This window comes from Triturus cristatus, chromosome 3_1, assembly GCF_964204655.1.
Source record: "Triturus cristatus chromosome 3_1, aTriCri1.1, whole genome shotgun sequence".
NCBI lineage: Eukaryota > Metazoa > Chordata > Amphibia > Caudata > Salamandridae > Triturus > Triturus cristatus.
In genome coordinates this window covers 460,699,387-460,725,188 of record NC_140583.1, presented here as the reverse complement: position 1 = coordinate 460,725,188, position 25,802 = coordinate 460,699,387, and the positions used below count along the sequence as shown (strand labels likewise).

At 45.5% G+C, this 25,802-nt stretch overlaps 1 protein-coding gene across 2 annotated transcripts in view; it reads left to right on the top strand.

Moving 5' to 3' along the window:
• Positions 1-234: 234 nt before the first annotated feature.
• LOC146860406 (UPF0235 protein C15orf40 homolog) overlaps positions 235-25,802 on the top strand; it is a 63,657-nt gene continuing 38,089 nt past the window's right edge. For both annotated transcript variants that reach the window (XR_014978818.1, XM_085644273.1), the window contains exons 1-2: positions 235-516; positions 1,628-1,754. Coding sequence is in view for 1 of the 2 variants with exons in the window: in XM_085644273.1 (XP_085500399.1) it covers positions 271-516; positions 1,628-1,754 (373 nt within the window). In the remaining variant the exon portion in view is untranslated. The remainder of the gene's footprint in view (positions 517-1,627; positions 1,755-25,802) is intronic.

The window sequence follows — 25,802 nt, the reverse complement described above, 5'->3', positions numbered from 1 at the left end:
AATTAGCTACACCACGTCTATGAGCGGTGGGGTAAACAATATGAAAACATCCCTTCTTACCTGACATCAACTAAAAGTTTTATTTCAGGACCTTCCAACCAAATGCGAGTTGGAATGACCATCTCTGTCAAGTCCAACCCGACTGGAGTCAGACTCGAGAGTGTGAGCTGCTTTCATTGGCCTCCCAATATGATACTGAAAGTGACGTCATTGGAGGGGGCGGGGTGTGACCCGGAAGCAACAGCCGAATGCACTACTACGGGATATCGCATGAAAAGCAGAGGGCGAGACTTTCTTGAGGCACACATGACTGGTTGCCTGGGTGCTGCGTTCTCCGGTACTTTCAGATTCTTTCCACAATCTGCACCCATTCCTGCGACGAAGTTGCGTGCTGGTTTTAACAGCCTGGCTTCCTGCTCCACCTCGAATTCGTTGTATTTTCTTAGTGCGACTCTCGCTCAAACGTATTGCGCCTGGCTCGTAAGACGGGCAATGCCTAAGAAAGACAAAAAGCAGGTACGGGCCACTGCCAGCAGCTGTGTGCCACTGACAATTAAGACCAGACCCTCTTCCTCTTGGTATATTGTTTGATAACCTCGCTGCATGCTCTTTTAAACAGCGGGCAAGTGAATATTGTGGAGTGACGTTGCAGAAAGTGACATCACATTTCCATCATAGACAGCTTTTCCAGTTAGACCAACAGTTATTGTATATATTGTATATGCATCTACATGTGATTCCAATTTTTTTTCTATCTTAAACGCATTTTTTTACTTGCCTTGTTAATGCAATCTGGTAATTGTTGCCTTCCGTTGAAAGGTATTGTGCTCATCTCATACCTGGCTATTGCTGATCATGCATCTCACAAGCTGTTTTCAGCCGATGCTAATCGCACATTAACAAATTCCTTCTCCCTGCCTATGAAAATCTGTTGTTGCTGAGGTTGAGTCAGTTTCATATCTGGATCATGTCGTAAAGACTATTATGGCTGGAGTATGTCCGCTCTTCAGTTACCATGTACGTGTGTTAAATTCTGGACATGTACATCTGTATGTAGAAATCTGCCCAGAACAAATGTGAACATTTCTTTCAAAATGTATTTAAAATATTTAGCTTAAGTCACCAGAGGTGACCCCTCTATTAAATGCATAATACATAACACACTGTTTAGCTGGTGGACCTTCTGATGTCAGTACCTCACCCAAAAACTTTGCACTGGCTATCTATCCCTGTTAAGATTGTGAGTTAAAGCTGGGCTTGCGAGCAGATATTCTCGATTTATACCATGAATTCACAGGAATCTGGCAAAGTAAATATGGGCAGATCCATTGGAGTGTGCATAATAAATAGTTCTATGGCAAGTTTCAAAAGTTTGTTAGTAATAACCATTGTAAGGTCTGTAAAAATGACCTGTAATGAAGTTTCAAACCATGCTGTGTCTACTATAAAATACTGAAGTGCCTTTCTAAACCTTTTAAAATTAATACTTGAATCTAAAGAGCTGATAATGCTTTTGACATCTGACGAGTTCATACCCAGTCACAAAAGGAAACTTTATTCCTAATGTGTTGAATACAGATTAAGTAGTAATATGTATTCAAACTGTGTTGTCTGATTTCTCCTTTAGGTAAAAGAGCAACACAAAGATCCAGTGAATCAACCTGCAGAGTCTGGTCCTGTTAGGGTTGATAGACACGGCTCCATCACCATAGCTATTCATGCTAAACCCGGCTCAAAACTAAATGCCATTACAGGTGGAGTATACCTCTTTTTTGATTTCCATCGAATCATTGCAGTTCAAAACCTAGGCGGAAAAAAATATATTATCAGCTTCTCATGATTTATTAATTTTGTGGTATAACTTCTTGGTGATAAGGTGCATGGAGTTCTGTATGTGAATCAATAATCATGGGGAATGTATGTTTTACAGTTTATGATCTTTGTAATTCATACAGAAAAGGAAGGAATAGTGCGCCTAAGCACCACATTTACTATTTCTACTGTTCTTTTGTGTTAGTTGGAAGAAGAGGGTGACGTGTAGTTCCTATAAACTTATATAGGATCTGCGTGTTTAGACAACATATATTGGGGCACCCTATGAAACATAACAAGGGATGATTGCCATCAGCTGGTTTGCTTAATTTCTTGAGGACGGTTTCTGTTAGATAAGGTTTAATGGTATCTGGTGTGACTCCATATGTTCCAATAAAAACTGGCACAACTGCTCGGAGATCTGGCTGCTGACATAGGTATCCTTACCAGGCCAACATGCCAACCATACCTACCTATTTCCAAGACTCCAATCAAGACATTCAAATAGACCATGTGTAGAACATTAAGACCTGAGGAGTGTACCTTTCTGTGATTCCGTACAAGCTCCAAAGTAATAACGTGTGACAAAACAGGAAATAAAAAGTGAGGCAACATTTAGAGAAAATACTGCATGCAATGGCACATGCTTGTTAAAAAAACAGAAATTAGTCCACACCCATCAAGAAGAGATGCTTATTTTAACGATCATGTATTTCTGAAGTTTGAAAATGTGTGCAAGATTTAAATGCAATTGTGCCAGATCACTAGCTTGTTTCTTTCAGGGTGCAGGACTTTACCTAGACCTATATACAACAAGGGTTACATGTTCTAGTGCAACTGTTCTTAGTCTGTGGAGTCCAGGGCTCCTATCCGGGGGGGTGTGTAGACCCATGAGACCGCTAACCCTTCTTTTTGTCAATCATCAGCATTTGAGCTAAATAACTGTATAAATGTGGTTCCTACTGCAAGTAAAATAGTTTCATCAAGTAACAATTATACTTACGTGAAGTCTACTCTATGGCCTCACCAATGTATTTGGTATATGTATCAATAAACTCAACAAAGATATGTTAAAAAAAAATAAAATAACCATGAGCAATTAAAGTCTTAGTCCTAAACTGATTGCTAGTTCAAGACAGAAAATGTGTTCACACTCTAACTTAAGCAAGTAATCCGCTTCTGACTAAAAACAATTTTGAATTTGATTTTCTTGAAAATCATATCCATTGTTATGCAATGTTAATTTAATTTATAACGCTCACAAATCACCCCGGGAGGGGTATCTTGGCGCAGAACAAAACGAAGGTAAAGCGGAAACGGCTAACTGAGAACAGCACTGTCTTAAACAATTTTCTAAATTTAAAATGAACCCTGCACATTCGAATGTGAAGAGATAGCACACTCCAGTAAAGAGGAGCTAGGTACGAAAAAGACCTGCACCATGAATGGGACCTTCTGACCCGCCAAACAGTAAGCAACGCTCTGTCACTGAATGTTAGCAATCTGACTGAAAGATAGTAGGTAAGCTTTGACAAACGGTAGATAGGACCTTTCAAAGAGGTGTGTTAAACTGCACATTTTGAAAATTATTATTTTTTCGAACCGGTAGCCAATGTAGTGAAGGTAGGAGGGGAGAGGATGCTGCCCAGGTGGAAGATTGCAAATGAGACGGGCAGAAGTGTTCTGCATAACTTGTAGTTTTCATATCAACCTCTCCTTTGCAGAGGCCAATAGAGCATTGCCATGATCTAATCGACTAATGACCAACGCCTGCACCAGAGTTTTCCTAGCTGAAAGTGGGAGGAAAGATAATGTACTCGTCAGCAGACGCATAGTGTAGTAGCAGGTGCCAGTAGAAGCCAAAACCTGTTCTTTCAGTGTGCGGGCTTGGTCCAATCGGACAACCAGGTTCTTGATTACTTGTTTTGGAATCGGTGGTTTAAGTGGCCAACTAAAACCCCAATTGGACTATTTTACTATTCCTTTTTTTTCTTTTCTTCTTCTACTAAGCACAGTGCACTCTTGCTGTGCCAGTGTTGCTTTGGGCCTCCGACCAGTGGGCTCAAGGGAGGGGAAAGCTGAAGCAGAGGAGATACCTGAGCTGGGCATCTGATTGAAGGCGGAGAGCTAGATGAGGTAAGATGAGGGTCCTCATTTTTAGGTCTCGCCTGACCCAGCGCTTGGGCGCTGGTCTGGCGAGACCTTAAGTGAGGGCTTCAAAAAATGCTACTGCCAGCTACAGCTTGCAGTGCATGTGCGCGGGCGCGCGCAAGCTGTGGCCAGCGGTAGCATTTTTCCCCCAGCTTGCTAGCCAGCTTGCTAGAACGCGCAACAAGCACGCGCGCTTGCGCGCGCATCCCTTGCGTGTTTTAGCGCGCCATCGCGTTCACTTTCGCTTTGACAGTGATCGTGATCGCGATGACTTTTGTGGCCAATGCTTGTTTCATTCAGTTTCCTCCTTTTTAGTTTTATTTATTCCAGTTCGCGTGTCGCCTCTTTCTTCCTTTGCCCATCCAACCTCAGTTTTTGTTCTTCCTTTTTCGTTATATCTCCTGCCCCCTTTCCACCTAGTGTGCTTCCTTCCCCTCCCTTGTTCCTTCCCTCCTTCCCGCGTGCACCATGCAGTCCTTCCACGTCTCCCCTCTTTCCCCACATTTCTTCCTGCGCCGCCTCTAATCCTATAACCATCCTCCCCACTTTGCTGTCTCTACACGTGGTCTGTCTCATTTCCCTTGTTCTCTGACTGCCTTTGTCCCAGTACCTCCTTATGCACACCACCACACGTCCCTCTCTTAACCTCTCTCTCACGCTCCTTCTCTCCTAAGTCACTCCCCCTCATTATACCATGCCATTGCACCTACTCCTCTACCCATCTCAGCCTACGTCTCACTTCTTCCACATCATTACTTCTCCAGTCCTCCCTTTGCTCCCTCTCACCACCTTTACGCATCTTCAGGTGCACACTCTTAAGTGTGCACACACCCTTTTCATGCCCTGTACTCCCTTTCCTCGTGTCCCCTCTAGAGCAGCACTCTCTTTTAATGTTCTCTCCTCCACTTTCTTCCTTCCCATCACTTCTCTTTGCCACCCATTTCTTACAATATCCCACCCTTGAGCCCCCTTCCTCACTTTCTTTTCTTCCCTTATTACGCTTCCACATTCATTCTTTCACCTCTTCCCTCTGCGCCTCACTGCCTTCCTCTTCTCCTCTCCACTATTCCCTCGGAAGCCTTTTCTCTCCCTTTTCCTATGCTCGCTCCCCCACCCTTCTCCCGCCCTCCACGCCCTTCACTTCTCCAGCCTTCGTCTCATCCTCTCATCCGTATCTCATTGTTTTCGTCTCGCCTCTTTGTCCTTATTTTCTCTCCCTCTGCTTATCCGTCCTCATCTCCTTCTATTCTCCCTCACCCCTCTTTCTCATCTTCCGATGTTCTCTTCTCGCCTTGCAACATCCTTCTACCCCTCTACCTGCGTAAAACCCTTCTCTTCTCCACACCTCTTTTATTCTCTCCCTGCTCGCTTCTAGCACGTTTTTCGTCCCCACCGCCACATATTCATCTACTCTGCCCCCTCTCCATCCTCCCTTCACAACTCCTTCTGGCCTCACCCTGACCTCGCACCTTATTTCCTTCAGGACAGTCTGGATGCTTCACAGCTCATCTGGCCTAGCTAATCCCCCCCCAACCTCCTCATCTCTTTCTTGCCCCCTCTCCAGCCTTCCTCTCCTCTGGCCTCACTTCCCTCCCTGCCCTCCACATCTTTCTTGCCTCCCTCCTCTCCAGCCTCCCTCCCCTCTGGCCTCGCCCCACCTCACCATCTCTTTCTTGCCCCTCTCCTCTCTCCCTCCCCATGGCCTTGCTGCCCCCCCACCCCCTCATCTCTTTCTTGACCCCTCTCCAGCCTCCCTCTTATCTGGCCTCGCTTTCCCCCATCTCTTTTTCTTACCCCTCTCCTCTCCAGCCTCCCTCCCCTCTGGCCTCCCCCCTCCCCCTCCCCAACTCTTTCTTGCCCCCTCTCCAGCCTCCCTCTCCTCTGGCCTCGCTTTCCCCCCCCATCTCTCTTTCTTGCTCCCTCTCCAGCCTCCCTCTCCTCTGGCCTCACTTCCCCCCGCCCTCCTTATCTATTTCTTGCCCCTCTCTTCTCCAGCCTCCCTCTCCTCTAGTCTCATTCCACTCCCATCTCTTTTTAGTTTCTTTCTTCCACCTACATCCTCACCCTTATCTCAGCCACTCCCCCCCCTCTTCTCTCCACCTTCCATCCTTTTCTCTGGTCCTTCTCTCCAACTCTTTATTCTCTCACCTCCCCATTTCTTTTCTGCCCCCTCCCCATGCTTCTCCATTTCTATTTTCTTTTCTCTCCTTCCACAGCTTCTGCTCTTTCTGTACTCGCCCCTCCCAATCCTGCCTCATCTTATCACCTTTTAGGTCTCCACCCTCCATCTTCCTCTTTTTCCATCGATGTTCACTCGTCTCCCCCTGCCCTTCTATCATCTTTAGATCCCATTTCATCTCCTCTAGTATGCCCCCACTCTCCTTCCCCCATCTAGTCCCCTCCTAAATCTGACACCTTCGTACTGCTGCCTTCACTTCACTTCCCCTTCACTTTCTCTTCTCTCACATTGTATCCCCACTGAACCTCCTGTTCTCTTTCTCTCTCTCTCTTTGCCTTCCTGGCATACTTCTCACTAATTTTACATCCCCTTTCCCCTTCTTTCCTCCTTCCATTCTCCTTCCTTACCTCTGCCCTCCCCAATCCCCCCCAACCACACAACCACACACAATAACACAAACACACAACCACACACACACCCACAACTACACACACATCTACACACACAACCACACACACAACCACACACACAACCCCACACACACACAACCCCACACACACAAAACCACTCACACACACAACCACTCACACACACAACCACTCGCACACACAACCACTCGCACACACAACCACTCGCACACACAACCACTCGCACACACAACCACTCGCACACACAACCACTCGCACACACAACCACTCGCACACACAACCACTCGCACACACAACCACTCGCACACACAACCACACACAACCACACACACACACATACAACCACACACACACACATACAACCACACACACACACATACAACCACACACACACAACCACACACACACAAACACACAACCACAACCACCCACACACAACCACCCACACACAAACAGTTTTTTTGTCTGTCAGCATAAATACGCTGTCACCAAACACGATGAACACCTCGGGAAAGTTTGGGAAGTCACCCCCAACTTTGAAACCACTTGCTGTTGCAGAGTGTGTGCTGTACACATGGCAATACCTTGACACAGCGGACTGTTGCAAGGAATGCTTTGAGCCTCGGAGGCTGACAGACCTCAGTCTGTGCATTAGTTCACCCCGTCTTGGCGCTGCATAAAAACAGGGTGCCCACTGTCCAGCACGAAGTGAGACATTGTGATCGAGGCTGGAGATGCTGTTTAGCAATCTGCTTAGAACATTGTGTTTCATTTAGGGCATTAAACATAAAGGAGCACTGGCAACGCTGATAAAATGGATTTCATTTTGAGTAGTTACTAAAACTTTAAAAAAGCCTGCAGTACTGAAACGAGCATTTGCAATGCAATAGGTCTCGCATTTGCAATGCAATAGGTCTCGCATTTGCAATGCAATAGGTCTCGCATTTGCAATGCAATAGGTCTCGCATTTGCAATGCAATAGGTCTCGCATTTGCAAAAGTTTCAGCTATTGTCATTGTTCATGACAATGCCTTTTGTATCTATTTTATAAAACAAACACATAAATAAATGGCATCATTTACAATGCCAATAGCTAGTGTTGCATTATTATTAGCAATGCCAACTGCTCACACTTTTATAATGCGAGACCTATTGCATTGCAAATGCTTGTTAACAAAGTGCAGAGGAGACTTGCCTGGTTTGCAAGGCAGTAGCCATCTTTAATTAAGCAGGTGTAGCGGCCCTAGGTACAAGTGATGTGAGAAGCTCACTGCATTATTATAATTATCTTTCAATTTAATACATGGGGCTTATTTTCCATGCTATTATTAGGGGCAACCTTACTGCAAAGAGGAGGGCAACCCGTGGGAGCTCAGTTTTTCCTGCAAGAGGACAGCGTTTGTTTCATGACTTCCTGACCGAGACCTGGTGGAACGACTCCTCGGCGCCCGACATCGCCATAGCCATCCCGGATGGCTACAAGATCACCCTCAGGGATCGCGCCAACGGAATCGGAGGAGGAATAGCCATCGTCCACAAGTCCACCCTCAAGGTCACCACCCACGCAGACGACACACTCAACACCGCCCTCACAAGAACTGTGCGACTCACTAGCCACCGTCTTCCACAGCAAGATCGCTCTCATCCACAACAGCTTCAACACCTCGACTGCCCCGACTACACCAGACTCCACCTCCCCTGCGAACACCACCAGCACCAACCGCCTGACCTCCTGGTCATGGACTCCATCCACTCAGGATCCCCGTCAGACCCGTGCCCACACCACGTATTTAACAAAGCAGACGCAGTCATCGACATTCCCGGAAAGCTGGAAGCACGCCGAAATCAACGCCCTCCTCAAGAAGCCCAAAGCGGACCCCAAGGACCTCAATAACTTCTGGCCCATCTCCCTGCTCCCGTTCCCGGCAAAGGTCATCGAGAAAATCGTCAACACACAATTGGCCCGCAACCTCGAAGACCACAACATCTTGGACCCGTCCCAGTCTGGATTCAGACGAGACCACAGCACCGAGACAACCTTCATCGCCGCCACAGACGACCTCAGATGCCAACTAGACAACGGTGAAAAAACAGCCCTCATCCTCTTGGACCTATCAGCCGCCTTCGACGCGGTCTGCCATCGCACCATAAAGACACGCCTCCAAGAAGCCGGAATCCAAGAGAAGGCCCTCGACTGAACCACGTCCTTCCTCTCCGATAGAACTCAGAGCATCCACCTCCCAACCTTCCGATCCGAAGCCACCAACATAATCTGCGGCGTCCCCCAGGGCTCATCCCGACGATGTTCAACATCTACATGGCCCCCCTCGCACAAGTGGCCCGCCATCACGACCTAACATCATCTCCTATGCTGACGACACCCAGCTCATCCTCTCCTTCACAAAGGACTCACACACCGCCAAAACCAACCTCCACGAGGGAATGAAGGCTGTCGCCGACTGGATGAGGAGCAGCCATCTGAAGCTGAACTCGGACAAGACGGAGATCCTCATCCTCGGACCCACCCCCTCAGCCTGGGACGACTCCTGGTGGCCGACCACACTGGGAACAGCACTGACACCCACGGACCATGCACGCAACCTAGGATTCATCCTCGACTCCTCCCTCTCCATGTCCAAACAGGTCAATGCCGTCTCCTCCTCCTGCTACAACACCCTCCGCATGCTACGCAGGATCTACAAGTGGATCCCGACCGAAACAAGAAGAACTGTGACACAGGCCCTCGTAAGCAGCAGATTGGACTACGGCAACGCACTCTACGCAGGAATCCCAGCCAAACACCTACGACAACTACAACGCATCCAAATCGCCTCCGCCCGACTGATCCTCAACGTCCCCCGCCGCAGCCACATCACCCCCCACCTGAGAGACCTACACTGGCTCCCCGTCAATAAGAGGATCACCTTTAAGCTCCTCACCCACGCACACAAAGCACTCCACAACGCCAGACCAGCCTACCTTAACAGCAGACTCCGCTTCTACACCCTCACCCGCCAGCTCCGCTCCGCCAGCCTCGCCCTCGCCACTGTCCCCCGCATCCAACAAAGAGCCTCTGGCGGCAGATCCTTCTCCTACCTCGCCGCCAAGACCTGGAACACCCTCCCTGCCCACCTACGGCAGACCCAGGACCTACTCGCCTACAGAAGACTCCTCAAGACCTGGCTCTTCGAGCAGTAGCGGCACCCCCCCTCCCCTCAGCGCCTTGAGACCCTCACGGGTAAGTAGCGCGCTTTACAAATAGATTGATTGATTGGGTGTTTATCCACTCTTTTTAGGACGTAGCCTACCAGGCAAGCGCAACTCTCTAGTATGCCAAAGACCTCTTGGAGTTTCAGAAAGTTTACCTGGGAATGCATTCTGCCCGTTTCAAGACATTGGCTTTGTGGTTTATAAAACACATTTTCTTGCCTGAAATTTTCTGGCTTAGGCTCTTCAGGTTCACTTCCTCCCTCACCTGCCAAAACCGTATTTACCAGTGGCCTTACAAGAGCTGCTTTTCTGTAAACAGGCCTGCAAATCTTCTTCTTATCTTGTCAAATTTGCTGTGCATTCAAAGACAGGTCAAATGTTAAGCTGTGTCTTCAAGGGAGACTGGTGTTTACTTTGCTTTCGGCTTCCTTCAACGTGAGAGCATGTATAGGCCCTGGCTGACCCCAACTTGACCCATAGCGATCCGTCTCTTCAAAGGTAAGGGGCACTTTCTGAATGCTTCCATTCTCCTCATGCTCTTCTCTTGCAGTCACTAGACCCCCCACTCTCACAAGTGCCTATCTATTTCAGGGCTGCCTTACTAAACTGATACATTTTGCATGATCAAGGGAGTTACCACTTCTTTTTGTGGCATTCATTTTTATTTATGATAAAAGCATCCAGAACACTAACCTCACCAGTTTCAAGCCTGCTTTCTTCATATAGCCACCCGAGTACTTCTCGCCATGAAAGTAAGGGAATAGAAGTTTCGCTGTTAACCAATGCTCGACGTTTTAGAGTATATATTGTCTTATGTCCAACTTGATTGGTTTCTGAAACTGTATTCCTCTTAAGACACAGACATGTTCTGGAAGGCAGCTACATTTAGCTGTTGATGACAGAAGCACATTCAAAATTACTGTAGTGTTGTAATGGACTGATTGATTCGGTTCCATGATCCGATTGTATCAGAAAAAAGCAAGGAATAACCTGTATAAGTCGAGCTTCAGTGTAGTGTAACATCATATATTGTGCCAAAATGGTGCCTGGTTTAGCATTGATGGCCTTGTCGCATTGCTGTTGCTGTCTGGTGGTTTCCATACCCGTTATACGTGAATGTTGCTTGCATGGAGTTGAATTGTTAGCGATAGGCAGATTGCACTGACGTGACCTGGAGGTGGCTTCATCTTGTTGAGTTCCAGTCAATACTACATCTTACATTTTGTGGTGGGACTTTTGTGTATTGGTGGTGGTGCTGGACGTTTGCTGCTGGACGTTTGCTAATTACATTGGAATATCTGCTATTCCAGTCCCTGGTGAACGTGTCTTCCAGTTACCTAGTAGATGGTTGTTTTTGTGGTCAGTACATTCCCTGCAGGCCAGTGGTTAATGCGGGTGGGATGTGCAGATATTGCTGCAAGTTCTCTGTTGACAAGTGGCATGTGACTCCATGCATTGGCGAGTGTGCCATCCATTGTCCTGGTTGTTTTCTTACATTTCAGCCTGTTTGTCATGTTGACCGTGATTCTTCTCAATTTGTTCTGGTGTTTATTCTTCCCTTAGAAGGTGTGCTTTGGAAATGTGCTTGCATCGCTTTTTCAAGTTTTCCAATGTGTGTGCATTGAACTAAGTATATATGACGTGCACGGCTGAAACATGCCACCAGAGCGGGATTGGACAACAAAATCAGCCCTAGTAAAAAAATAGTCAAATAGTATGACTAAAATTGGCACCTTGACGCTGTGTCTCTTTCATGGCAGCCATCCTGCTGTGAAAGCAGGTCCCTAGCTTGTAGCACACAGGTAAATACCAGACTGGTAGAATGGCCAATCTGGCCCTGCATGCCACACAGCTGCCAACCTATTTGTTTGCATCAGTTGGCATGTGCTCAAGTCAATTAGCCATGGCATTGTGTGTCTCCTTCGAGGGTTGTATATGTCACTGTCATTTTTGTGGGCTTTGCAAGGATTAGTAGTGTGTACCTTCGTACTGTGTTTTGTCCACTGTAGTTTGTTAATAGTTGTACTAGATTTGTTACTGGATTTTGTCACGATGTCGGTGTGCTGATAATAGTATTTGGTGTCGTGTGAAAGGACATGCTGTTCAGTAATGTATTCTTTCGTTCCTAAGCGCAGGCACTTTGTTCTGCAAATGGTATCTTTGCAAGCTGTTTGCATATATTTGACATTTCGATCTTTGCTCAATTGACAACTGCAGTTTTTGACTTCTTCGTTGAGGTGAAAATCAGTTCGCCCTTTGTCTCCCATTTTATGTAATTTCACAACCTGCTGTTTCTGGCCCTTCATGTCGTTAAACGACGTTTCTACATTGTAATGTTCTTTAGATTGAGCTCTGCGAGCAGGTCTCTCTCTCTCTCTCTCTCTCTTTCTCTCTTTCTCTCTTTCTCTCTCTTTTTCTCTTTTTCTCTCTCTCTCTTTTTCTCTCTCTCTCTCGGCCCCCCCCACCTCATAAGTAAGGATTTGCCACATAAGCTATCATCTCCTGCATAGTTAGCAGATTTTAACACAAAAATGTCCATAGCTCAAATGGATCAATAGTTACAAAAAATGTGAAGATATGGCTCCACGCACGTTTGAAGACCCTTTTCAAAGGTTAGCTGGTCACCCTTTGTTTGTTATTTATGAATTTGGTTGTTAAGGCGAAATAATTACCCAGACCATACTACCAAGTGAAAAAATTGCAACATAACGAAGTAATACTGTTTAAAAATGCGCTGTCTTTTGCTGAATAATTTGCCTTTTCTTGCTGCATAGCCTAGTCAACCATGCCACATAATGGGGTGCTCGTCTGCTGCATAATTCCAGTGGCCCTGCCTATAGAATATAAGAATTGGCAAAGCCAATAGATCTCGGCAATTCGAGACCTACATGTGTTCTCAAGGTAATTTGAAACGGCTATAGCTCTCGGATTGCCGAGTTCTATTGACATTACCAATGCGTTGTGTTTTTTTTTTCATTTTTTTTAATAGGCACATGTCTTGGCCGATATCCCCTTAATCAGTGACTATGATCAGCTCTGCTGGTCCTGATCCTATTCATCCATGACTATAGCACAGTAGCATGTGATGTATTGGGTTGCAGTGTTATAAAATATCATAAATAGCCTATGGCAGTACTACTGAGACAGTCTCTTAAATAACATATTTTGGTGGCCAACGTTTGGCCTCTTTCAAACCATGTGAGAGTGCGAGCAGTTATGAGCAAGAATGAAACTCTACATGCTACTTGAGTGAGAGTAAAAAATGTGGCTTTTCGGCCAGCAGAGGCTCACACCTAGGGTAACCGTCCCCGCGGCCTGTTCATGCAAACCTCCAGGTGTTCTCGCCTCTGTGTGAAGTTGCTGGGGCAATGCTTTGGTAAGCTTGCGCTTGTAAGGAAAACTGATATGAAAATTGATTGAGGCCCTATTAGCAGCTCTGGTATGCAAGGCTTCAAAGTAAAAAAAAAACCAAAAAAATATTCTCTGCTTTTATTACTAAAAGCAAGGACAAGCGCCACCTGACCCCACTGGCCACATGCAGCTCCCCAACCCAGCTCATTTTGTGAAACTCCATAGAGAAGGATGGCAGTTCTCTGTCATATCCAGTGAGCTGACATGCGCATCAAAGAAGCCTATTCATTTCTAACAGTCTTTAGCACTGAGGCTCTGCCAATCTCATAGCCAGCAAGATGACCCACTGAGTCAAATGAGCGCTACTGAAACATGCAGTGGTTTGCAACTCAAAAGTACACAACACTAACTAAAAACAAGTTGGTATTGTAAAGATAGCAGATTACATCCTAGCCCAGAATGATCAAGTCTTTTCCTTTCCCTGATCTAGTTGACAGAACACACCTTCCCACTCACATCCATGTCTAGTGATAAAACCTACTCATAACCGGGGCCACTGAAATGACGTGATTGTTGTGGCTGCGGCCTTTTTTGCATAATTATAGATTTGCCGCATAATCCATCCGCCACATATTCTGCTGAGTTTTACAAAAAATATATATATTTCTAGCTCAAATGGTTCAAAATGTACTAAGTATTGCGGCAGCATGTGTTGCCGAACAGTAACAGTGAAAAGCCCTTTACAAAGCTTGAGTGGGCAGATTTCTCTTGCTTATTGCTATATTTGGGAGTTACACTGGTACTAATAAGGTATAACCAATGCTCAAAATTCTCAGCAAGTGTGGCAAGCATTTGCAATAGGTCTCACATTACAGAAAGTTTGAGTCCTTTGATTCACTGCGGCAGAGAGCCAGCCAACAATTAAGGCATTGTCTGCCCCAAACCTGTAATTTACATGAAAGGACATGGTAATGGTGGAAAAGCTAAACTCCATGATGCCCGGTCGGTTTGCATACCCTCTTCTATAGGGTATAAGAAGCGAGCTAGCAAAAACTCTTCTTTCACTTGGTGCTAAGCAAAAAAAAAAACACTACATTAATGCGTATTTTGCTGAGTACAAATACAGCAGGGCGCGCCTAGCTCCTTCTATCACTCTAGATTTTCAAAATATTCTTAAGTGCCTTGAAGGCACCATGTTGACGCTCTCCAAAATACTAACCAGTGGACTAATAGTATATCCATGTGTATCCTGTTGGAAAATGTAATAGTACGTTCTGCTCTGGAATTTCGTGCTCTCTGAAGTGTCTGAAAAGCAAGTTGTTTGAGCTATACCAAATAGCAACACACAGTTGAATATTATAGATTTCTACATTTTTTTTCATGATGGTTCAGCACTCTGACATGCACAAACCGATCACATTCTGTGGGTTCCATAAGGGTCTGTAACAAAGAGGAAAAATGTTGCTTTCATTTTTAAAACCTTGATATATTTGTCTGTATTGGAGCCTATAAAGCGATGTGTTTCGCCGAAATGCTGCTGCAGAACAGAATTGAACAAACAACCGACAGTTGACGACACCACAGAAACAATGGAACGGAAAGGTTAATTAAACCGTATTGAAGGGCAAGATCACACATTTCACACAAAGCACAGTGTAGGTTTCAGGGATTTATTTCATAGTTCTTTACTGATTATATGAAATTGAGCCTGGTCTTAGTTTGTAGGTCTCGCCTAGGCAGCACGCATGCGCTGATCTTCGGAGGACCTTTAGCCATCAGTCTTCACTTTACAAACACTGCACTCGTGCTTGTGGCGGCATCCTCCTGGCGGCAGCGAGTGCAGTGCTTGAAAAGTGAAGACTACTCTCCCAAGCGCACGCGCACCACTCGCGGGCTCACCTCCTGCTCCCCCTCTCTCTCACAACCTCTCCGCTTCATGGCACCGAGCTTCATGTTTCATGAAGTGCAGAGGCCATAAAGTGGGTGCCGTGTTGCTAAAAGAAAGGCATGTGGCAGCTTCCTCGGACTATAAAACAAGGCTGTAATTCTTGGTTTTTATTACTTTAGTTTACTTCACTCGCAGGAAATGTTCAAATCGCCGGAACAGGTTTCAGGAGCGAGTGCGTTATGGCTTCTTTTGCTGTGTGCTTACTGTAACAAGAAAATCCTTTAACATCATGGTGCGGTGGTGGCATTGTTAAGGTTTTGGACTCAACGGATTCGATCTAGTCGTGTGAGTTAAAATTGTGATGTATTTCATTGACCTTTTCTTACCCATACTAGCTTTGCTTTTCCCATTAACGTGTTTTAAGGCAAAAATATTGATTCTTTGCTTTGAAATGTTTTTTGATATGTTGGTTAGTGAGGAAAATGTTTTCTCGTGAGCTTAATCTTTGTATTTTAACGTTGGCCAGTAAAAATATAGAGTAGTATAAATTATGGTGAGAGGAACATAATTTACTAACTCAAACGTCTGCTTCCTACCTGTAGTGTAGCTTGCACTGCTGATTCAGTCTTGCTAAACTCCTAGTTATTTTTTGCGGTTCCCAAAAGGTTCCCCGACTTTGTTCTTGTCACGTGCAAGTCAACTCCACGTTAATCTAAAGGCTAATGTCTTGTGTCCCTGGTTAATTTTACTTGCAGTTTGAACGTAGGTCTCAAAATGCTATTAAGAGCACGGACTTTATTGTGGAGAAAGTATATAAGACCTGCGTTAATGTTTTTAAATTTTTAGTAAACCGTTTGCATGCATCTACAAACATGGGAACTAAATTATAGTCTGAAACCATCCAACAGGCCAATCGACTGTGTACCTTTCAAGTTTGACATACTGTTTTAGGGTAATACTGTTGTAAGTTTATTTCGGTAAGTTGATTGCATAAAACGTAAAGTTTAAAAAAATTAATATTTTGCCTAGTTAAAGTTTAGGTTATTAGAAAACCTCTTCAACGCCAACCGAGTTAAATCCAAGTCTGTTATGCATCCACTAGTTTAACACAGAAGCACAAAATTATGTCAGAGTTCAGATACCACGAGAACAAGCATTGGCATAGCCAATAGGTCTCGCCTTTGGGACATTATAAGTGTTTAGCCATGCAACAGTTGATGTTGCACCAAGGATATTGTGCTGCATAATTAAATACTTCTGAGGTCCCAAAGGTGAGACCTATTGGCTATGCCAATGCTTGTTTAGAGAAGAAGACCCCATAGACACATGTTTCTCTATTGGGTGCATTTCCATTAACTTAAACTGTTACCCGGGGACTTGTAAATAGCAGCTCCATGGAACTTCACCAGAAGTGCGGCCATCTTTGCCCCTCTGTGGTCTAGTGGTTGCTGGTGCACACACTATAAAATGTGCCCACCATTGCGGACACGCAGCGGACACAGATGGGCACCACGCTACCTCCTTCTCATTTTTATTTGCTTCTTTAAAGTTTTTTAATGATTTTTAAAATGCTGGTGGCTGGTTGTATTGTGGATTTTTGTTTCTAAACATTAATGCTGCCAGATTGGGAAATCGAATGACAGTAAAACCCTATGCCGTTAGAATATATTTAGACCTCGGTGGAATTTATGTAAATTGTATTGAATTTACACTAACCTCTTTAGTCCCACTTTGTTGAGAGCCTCTGTGTACGTGTTGCTGGCCTTCCAGCTTTGACACTCTACTAGGATGGATGATATTCTGTAACCTCACCGGAAGTGCGGCCATCTTTGCCCCGCTGCGGTCTAGTGGTTGCCAGTGAACTCACTATAAAATGTGCCGGCCCACCGTGCAAGCGCAGTGGACGCGTGCAACGGGTGCGCCAAAGGCAAGCCGGACTGCGGCCAGCGCCAGCCATGCTGCCCAATTCACACCAGGTATGCCATTAACAAGAGATGTTTTGTTTGGCTTTAATAATGCATCACAGAATTGTGATGATAATATGCATCCTGATAACTGGAACAGCTCGATTATGTGTAGGAAATGCAAACGTACTTAAAACCCAACCGTAACAGTCTAAGGAAGTTGCAAGGCCCTTCAAATCACTTTTAGGGAGACTAATAAATGCTTGATCCCTATCTCCGCATGCCCAAAACATTCATGACCTGATCCTAGATTGGGATCTCGACATCGTTTTTGTCACAGAAACTTGGCTTAGGGAGTGGTGCAGTCCAGATATCGTTCAGGCTCTCCCTCAGGTATACACCTTACAGGGACAAGATAGGCCAGAATCACTGAGAGGAGGGCTTTGAATACTCTACCGCAATACACTCCAATGCTATACCTTCGAGATCACCGATCCGAAAGGGGCAGAAAATTTGGGCTTCTAACTTTGTCGATGGTTCCACCACTTTCCCTGGAGCCCTAGTTGATCGTCCACTGGGCACTAGCACCCAATTTATAGATAGACTAAGTGACTCCTTTAGCCCATTAACTCTAAGATATTCCAATTTCACCCTTCATGGGGATTTTAATATACACCTAGAATGCAAGAATGAACCAGGAGCTAGACATTTCTGAGATACCCTTGAACTCCTAGGACTAGAGCAGTTGGTATATTCTACAACTCATAATGATAGACATACCCTGAATGGCATCTGCTCTAATCACTGTTCCCTTAATATTAATGTCCCAGTACCTATGTCTTGGGCAGATCATTGGTTCATCCCATTAGAGATAAAATGCAAGTATAGCAGCACTACACTGGGTCGTTCCTGTGGCACTCCCAAAACGGTCTGGAAATGGAGTAAAATGATGCTGACCTTAATAATAAAGCACTAGACCTTAAACCCAATTTATCAGGAGTTCCTATTAGGGACTCACAACATTTAAACTCCTGGATGTCCTTACTCTGCAATGCTCTGCCCCCCACCCCAGTTAATTTAGAAAGGAAAAACCCCAACACTAAAATCTCATCTCCATGGTACACTAAAAACTGATATCTACACCTTCAATGCAGACCGCTTGAAAGCAGAGGGCAGAGAAACTATAAACCAGAAGAACTTTACCAGTTTAAAGAGGCCCTAAAAGCCTATCAACATTCAAATTAGACTAGAAAAGAAAGTATACTACACCGAATTACTCGCGTTGGTTTATTCTGATCCAAAAAAAAAACATTTTTAAAAATTGTGAAATCCTTCACGCACACTTAATCACTCAAACAAGATATTCCTCCCTCACAGACTCTCTGTAACCAAATAGCTGATTTTTATTAACAGAAAATACAAAACATACACATAGACTTTAAGGGGTTACCTCTTCCCAATACAGATCTGGCAACGAAACACCCGAACAACGCACACTATTTGCATTAATTTCAAATGATTGATATGGAGCAATCCTGCCAAGCTATCCTTTCTCGCAAGTCAGGATCTCCCTTTGATCCCTGCCCCCCAAAGGTACTTCACGCCATCATTGACATTGTCAACCCATCCATTAATAGCATAATTAACTCATCACTTTCACTAGCAGAAGTACCTCCTGATTGGAAAATCGCGGCAGTTAAGCCCCTTCAGAAGAAGCAATTATCTGACCCTACTACTCTTTCTATACTCCGGCCTATCTCTGCCTCAGTAAAATTATTGAAAAAACTAGTCCACAGTCAACTAATGAAATTCCTAGAAAACACCAATACGCTGTTTCTGACTCAATTGTACTTTAAGCCACTAAACTCTACAGAATCAGCACTTTTACATACTTCGGAGACCCTCAAACTTGCACTCGATGAAGGGAAAAATGCAGCATTGATTCTGTTAGCTGCTTTTGACACCATTTCTCATGAGTTCCTATTATGACGCCTCAAAGCGCACAGTATTTCCTACCTGGCCTTGAACTATCTCTAATCTTTCTTGACAGGCCGCCATCAAATAGTCCCACTTGTTCACTCTCAGTCAGCCGTAAAACCTCTACAAACAGGTGTTCCGCAGGGTTCTATTAAGTGTTAAGACAGTCATGTCTAGCCGCATGATAGCGCTTTTTTCCCCCACTTTCAGTCATGCGCTATAATAGCCTCGCAGTTGTACAACATGGCTTAAAAGCATTCAAAAGCCAAAAAGTAGAACTATTTGGGTTTGTCAATGTTTTCTTTGCCATGTTGTAGAGCTGTCTGGCTGCTGTGCAGCATGGTTATAAGTAAAAACAGCGATATAAATCGGCCACTTTGACCATGTCATAGCAGGGGTTTTTTTCCCAGCCATTCTGCCCAGCTGTACAACGTTACTAAACAAACCTTGGCAACACCAACAAATCTCTCTTAGGCTAGACCTATTGGCTTTGCCAGTGTTTGTTTTTGCCTGTTACTGCTATGAAGGGTGCATGCGCTTTCTGTCAATGGTTGTGCTTCCCATTGGCTGCCGGTCTGGCTAGCTATATGTGAAGTTTGGCGTCCATCAGCAATTGCAGGAGCTCACCGGAAATTCTCAGGTGAGTGACAGCGGACTGGATGGGGGTGGCCCAGTGAAGAAGCATCCAACGGCTGCTCGAGTTGGGACTATTCTGGTGCAACACATCTCTGTTTTATAAAATAAATCACAGGTCTCTGAAAACCCTTCTTATTTGTGAGCAGAGCTTTTTTGCCTGCTGTGGTGTTAGTAGTTGCTCCTACCAGTCGCCCCCTGTGTGCTGTGTTTCTAGGCATCCTCGCTCCTGTCACAGCTGGACATGGATAGGCATCTGATGAATCAGCAAAGACGGATGCCTGTGCCAGACATAGGCATTGAGATGCATAGAAAGAGGCGGAAACATTACGCTATATCACACAGTTTATCATCTTGTGAACACATTGAAACCTGTTGCAAATGGATCGCAACACTTCCGGCTCTAGAGTTACCTGCTTTTTCACCCACAGTTTTCGGTGCTTGCTTGAATGTTGGGGAAACTGTATAATGGGCCGCAAGACACCTAGCAATTTCGGGAGTCGGTTCAAAACTCTGAAATACCCCAGGCAAATGATCTAAACTATTTTAAATGATATGTTTAAAAATTCAATAACATTGCTTGCACGTTCTCCGCAGCCTGCTCTTGCACAGCACTACAAATCAGTAACACATGTGTTTTTAGGTCAAGCCTAGCGGCAGCGTACATGTGCTGCTCGCTCTGCGAGGCATGCTGTAATAGAGCTTGCTGTGGAAGCCTCGCCTACTCTTCTCCCATATTTTTCATTGGCTGGTGTCATTTATTATGAGGCTTGCTAGTCTCTCCTTGTTACCGCCTTATCGCAGTTTGTTTCCTCCCATGAGGACTGGATCTTTTACTTATGGCATTACACGGTCTCCTTCATAAGTCAGTAAGCACTTTTTCTTTAATGATCTTCCCTATTCCCCCCACAACATCTCAGCAGGCCCTCTGGTTTTACTAATGTATGTATTTAAATTATAGTGCGTCCTCTAACTATAGCGAGCGTGCTTAATTATTTATTTTCTTAAAGCTGGCTGCTTTTGTAATGTATTTATTAAAATTATAGCGTGTCCGCTTGAACGATAGCAGCCGCGCTTAATTATTTATTTACTTAATAACGCTGGCCGCTTTCGCAATGTATGTATTTATTTAAATTATAGCGCGTCCGATTTCAACTATAGCGGACTCGCTTATTTATTTATTTTATTAATAGTGCAGGCCGCTTTCGTTAGGGCTAAGCAAGGGGTGGTGGCACAAAGTTATAACATTTGCAATGTAATATGACTCGCATTTATGCACTTTCAAGCTATTGTCAATGCCGTTTATTTGTTTTAAAAACCAAAACATAAATAAACGTCATTATCATTTGCAATGCCAGTAGCTCAAACGCGCTTAAATGCAAGACCTATTGCAGTGCAAATGCTTGTTTCAAGTGCCAACATCCTTCAACCTATCTTCGCATTTTAACACTCTTGAACGTGTTATTTCCCTTTCCCCATAACAAGAGTCTGCTTAAATGTCACAGAGATGAGAAGTGCAGTTGTTTAAAATGTCAGAATTGGCAGACAGTGCCAGAAATGGCCGTGGGCTCACTTGGCAGCTGTGCCCAGACTGACTTCAAGTCCCAGGCTTTTATATATACTTTTATGTTGCATAACATATAATACTGAGGTCATCTTGTCTCCAGCGCAGACACTTTTCAAGATAAAATACCCAAGCTACAAGTGGGTGGAGTTATGTTATCTGGCACTTTCATAGTGCGCAGCTGTTTCCAGTGTAGCATCGCTGCTCTTTAATCTGCAATTCCAGACCTGTAAAGTGATTTGCAAAACTGTGTTATATAACTCAGGTCTTCATGTGCAACAAAAAATTACTTTCCAATAAAACAGATATTTTATTTTTCTTCCGTTTCTCTGTCTTTCTTCTGTTCAAGTTTGAAACCTATACAGTAGCCGTGCGTCCATTGGGGGCGTTGGCCCACTAATGCCACGGCCCCATTTAGAAATCGTTCTACTTCTGACACTAATTGCAGCAATCAGGACTCCTGATTGGAATTAGCGTCAGAAGTAGAACAGGGACGCTGAAGGGGGTGGGGCTGCGGCAGCACTCTGTGTTGAGTGACAGCGCAATAGTGAGTATGTTTGTTTTTGGGCTGATCATTTCTACGATCAGACCGAACATGCGCACTAAGCCTTCTTCTTAGGAGAGCGAGGGTTGCTTCATGCGCAGCCCCCGGTCTCCTAATGGGCAGGGTCTGACCTTGCCCACGCCAATCCTGGCGCTGCTGGAGCAGCGTCTGGATTGGCTGAGGAGTTGCCAGCCAGTGCCACTCACGCAGAAGATGTTAGGCGCCAACGCACCGGACCCCAGCCCAGGAGCAGACAGCAGAGGCAGCGCGGACCCGCCTGGTCGGGTAAGTTGATTTTTTTTTAAATACTTTATTTTTAAACAGACTTTATTAGGTCACAGAACAAAATGCAGTCAATCCCCGTCCCCGATATTCCGCCCTCCAACCAAGTCAGGACGCATTGCAGTATGCTACAAGGTAGCACATCCACAAGAGTAATCCACAGTGAGTGTGCAATACCAAAATACCACCCACCCCATCCCCCAGCAACCCCCCCAACGAACCCCCCCACCCTACCCACCCACCCAAGCATGTCACCAGTACCTATCAGAATTACATGTACATCAAAGCCTCAGCCACCACACGTCGGGCCCGCCTCCCAGCAATCCCAACAGAGAGTACCTCAAGAGCAGAGGTTTAAAATACTTTATTTAACCCCCTCCCCCCTGCGAGTGCGAGCCACGACTGGCCTCTATGCATTTAGTCTCCGGGCTCCCTGATCGCACCCTGTGTGCTGCAGCTTCGAGGCGCTAACTGCTCGTCCATTCTAGTTAATTTAGCGCGCATACTTTTGGAAAATTCTTAGAAGCACACAGCCTGTGTTACCAGCATTAGGCTGATGCTGCGTATGGTTTGTGTGCGCGCCAGATAGGACCTCTCTCGTACCACTGGCTAAAAGTTCCATATTTGAAACTACATTCTCTCTCCAGATAATCCTTTCCACCGCATCTCTGTGACTGTGAGAATTTCCGTGGGAGGCCAGTGGCAACTGGTATGGACAAGGCATGGTCACAGCAGGGCACCCCCTGCTTTCATAGACCTCGTAAATGACCCCCTGTTGTTGGTGGAGGGAGGCGCCAGAAGCCTATGAGTGACAGTCAGGATGGGAGGTGGGGTGGTCAAGTGAGAAGCAGAAGGGGGTCAGAGCACAGGTTTCGGATGTGACAGACAGGAGTCAGTGAAGTGGAGTGCCAGGCAGCTCCTGGAGGCAGTTAGTGACATACTGAAGGAGCTAGGAATTGTCGGGTGCGGGGCACAGGAAGTGAAAGCCAGGAGAAGAGGCATGCAGTGTAGGACAGGGAGTGAGATTCGAGCAGCAGCTAGTGACGAGACACAGCGGGGCAGTGAGCGGCAGTCAGTAGTGTGGGAAGGGGCAAAGGGAGTGAAAACTGAAGGAGCTAGAAGGAGGCAAAGAGACGGAGAATAAGAGGAGTTAGGAGTGACAGCTAGTGAATCATTGAGTGATGGGAGAGAGTTGGTGGACTGACCGGAGTGAGGGACAAGGGATGAAAAACAGACGTGGGATGAAGGAAGTGACATCAAGGAGAAGGGACATGGAATGACACGCATATGAGGCCAGCAAGTCTCAAGACAGAAATAAGGAAGGTGCCAGTCTGCAGTGTGCATGAGGACAGTGAGTGACAGCTGTGAGGAAGTGGAAAACAAGAGCATGCCGCCGGATACAGCGAGTAATGGGAGGCTGGGGGTGGCAGAGGGTGGGCCAACGAGTGAGAGGATAGTGGGGTGACAGATAAAGCCGGGGCAGGGTGAAAGCCTGGAGTGGGAAGCCGGGAGAGACAGCAGAGGGAAAGCAGGAAGTGGGAGCGCAGACATGGGAGTCGGAGTCGGGCGTACAGGGCACGCTGGGCGTGGCTGCGCTGTTGTGCTCTAGCTGGAATCCCACAGCTGCTGTTGCCCTCTCTTCTGCCCTCTTCACACCCTTCGGAGATGCCAGCATGCTCTCTTTGAAAGATGGTTCAGGAAGTCACCACATTGCCCCCCGCGCTCTTCGATGATTAAATCTCCAGTCATTCTCGGCTGCCATCTGCTGCCTGCCCTTGTACCCAGTGCCCCCTCCCGGACTGATTCCACAGACTGTCGGGAGGGAGCCCCTCTCTTGACTGGAGTAAAGTTAGGCCGAACTCCGACAGTTTTTTTCCAAGATAGCAGCGATTGCTCATCTTACTGGTGCACTTACACAACCCCCCTCCCTACTAATGGCCGTTTCACATGTTGAAAAGATAACTTGCTGACGTAATTAGTGTGTGCATCTGGCACTTTACCAGACCTAAGTGAGCGGTAGATTTTCTTCAGGTAGAGAAGGAGGCGAAAGATGGAAATCCACAGCCTTAAATTGTGCCATGCCTTTGCCTAGGTAGCATGCTCTGAAGTCTGTTTGCTGGGGGTCCCTCTGACCAGCTGGCTATTCATTTGACTCTTTGTTGATAATCCCATTTAAGCTTCAATTGGCGTGTGAGTAGAGTTTCATTAACAGTCTTGGCGGGGTAGGCCCAGAAGAGCCTATGCTTCACCGGATTCGGTGATGGAGATCGAGCCGGATGCCACGCAACAGCCCCAGGCCCAAATGTAAGATGGCAAATTTTCCATGGGGCGCGTGAGTACAGAACGGCCCGTAACTTGACTGACTGATTGGGGCAGACAGTGTCAGCACGCTTTAAAATTTATGAAATGTAAAGGCTGATTATGTGTATTAAGTTTGCGGTGGTGGTGGTTGTGTTTGAAACTGAAATATTTTTGTCTGTGCAGGTGATGGCTGGATAATGCCATTTATGAAGCTGCACGTGGGCGTGAATAATACATTTTCCAACCTCCCTGCATGAGACAGATACAGGAAGAGCTGTTAGACTGACCGTTTACCGCCTCGATTAGTATATTGGTAAAATAGCCTGTCTGGTTAGTGCAGTTGTGCGGAGATCTGTTTGTAATCAGCAGGCCCCCGGGTTTAATCTTCATAAGACAGCTCGGAGTGTTTACATGCCTGTTGCAGAGTGTGGTGCTAAACCGGCATGTCATGTCTGCGAATCTGAGCAGGATAGCTCATCTGGTTTAGGCATTTGTTGTAAACATGCATGTACGACCTAAAGGTCACATCACATGTCTGTATTCAGGCAACAAAGGCCCAATGGGTTCCCTTCCGGCTGCGAGGTCTGAAAGTGATTAATAGGCCATAAATCTCAAACCCTTCTGGGCTAAGTCATTCGCATGCTTCTGAGGTTGCTAAAATGAGAGTGCCAGCAATTAACACCTACTGTTAAATGTCAAGAAACAGTTTAGTTTGTATTGCGCCTGTTAGACTAAAATTATACAACTTCCGTGCTTCACATCAGGGTATTGTGTTCTTCCAATCATGCTAAAACATTGCATGAAATTACGTGTTTTATTGTACTTCTTTATTGGGGGATTTTTTTGCTACTGAACAGTGTGATTTCCAAGCAACCTTTTAGAATTTTTGCAAGTTGTTCAACCCAAATTTAAAACTATTCACAGCTTACACCCGGACAAACCAGTTACACAGATTGTACTGCCGCCTTTTGTACTGGTACCTGGAAGCGGCTGCTTGAGATTTTTATCTGTCGCGCCGATGGTATTGATTTTTGCAAGCTGTTGTGCTGAGGTCAGAGTCTGTATTTCCACATCTGCCTCGAACATTTTAACCTCACTAGAGCAGTCTTGATTCTTTAACTTAAAAGCAACACTTCATTAAAGGCAGGCTGCCTTATGAGGGCATTTAACAAATGTCTTGTTCCAGGGTCTGTGAAATATTTGCTAGTGTATTATTGACGAGGTTTTTTGCTGTGCTCATACTTGAGCTCTGCACATTCGGTTTCCATTCTGTCGTGATTGATTGTTCAGTAAACCAGTTTAACAACACCTATTTTTATCAGGCACTGCTGTGGTTCCTTGGTTTAGCATTCCAGTACTTACCCGTATAAAAATCTCAGACTTTTTTCCTTGAGAGGATTTTTATTTTGTGCACCTGTGTCGTTGTACAAAGTATTTGCAATGCTAACAAGTTGTACATCGACACCATCTCAGTTCCCCATTGATGCAAGATGTGATCCTGATACAATTGCATAATGTTTCATATTTGCCAGTGTTTGTGGAGTGATTTGGTATATCCTGTAGCAGAGAATGGGCAGG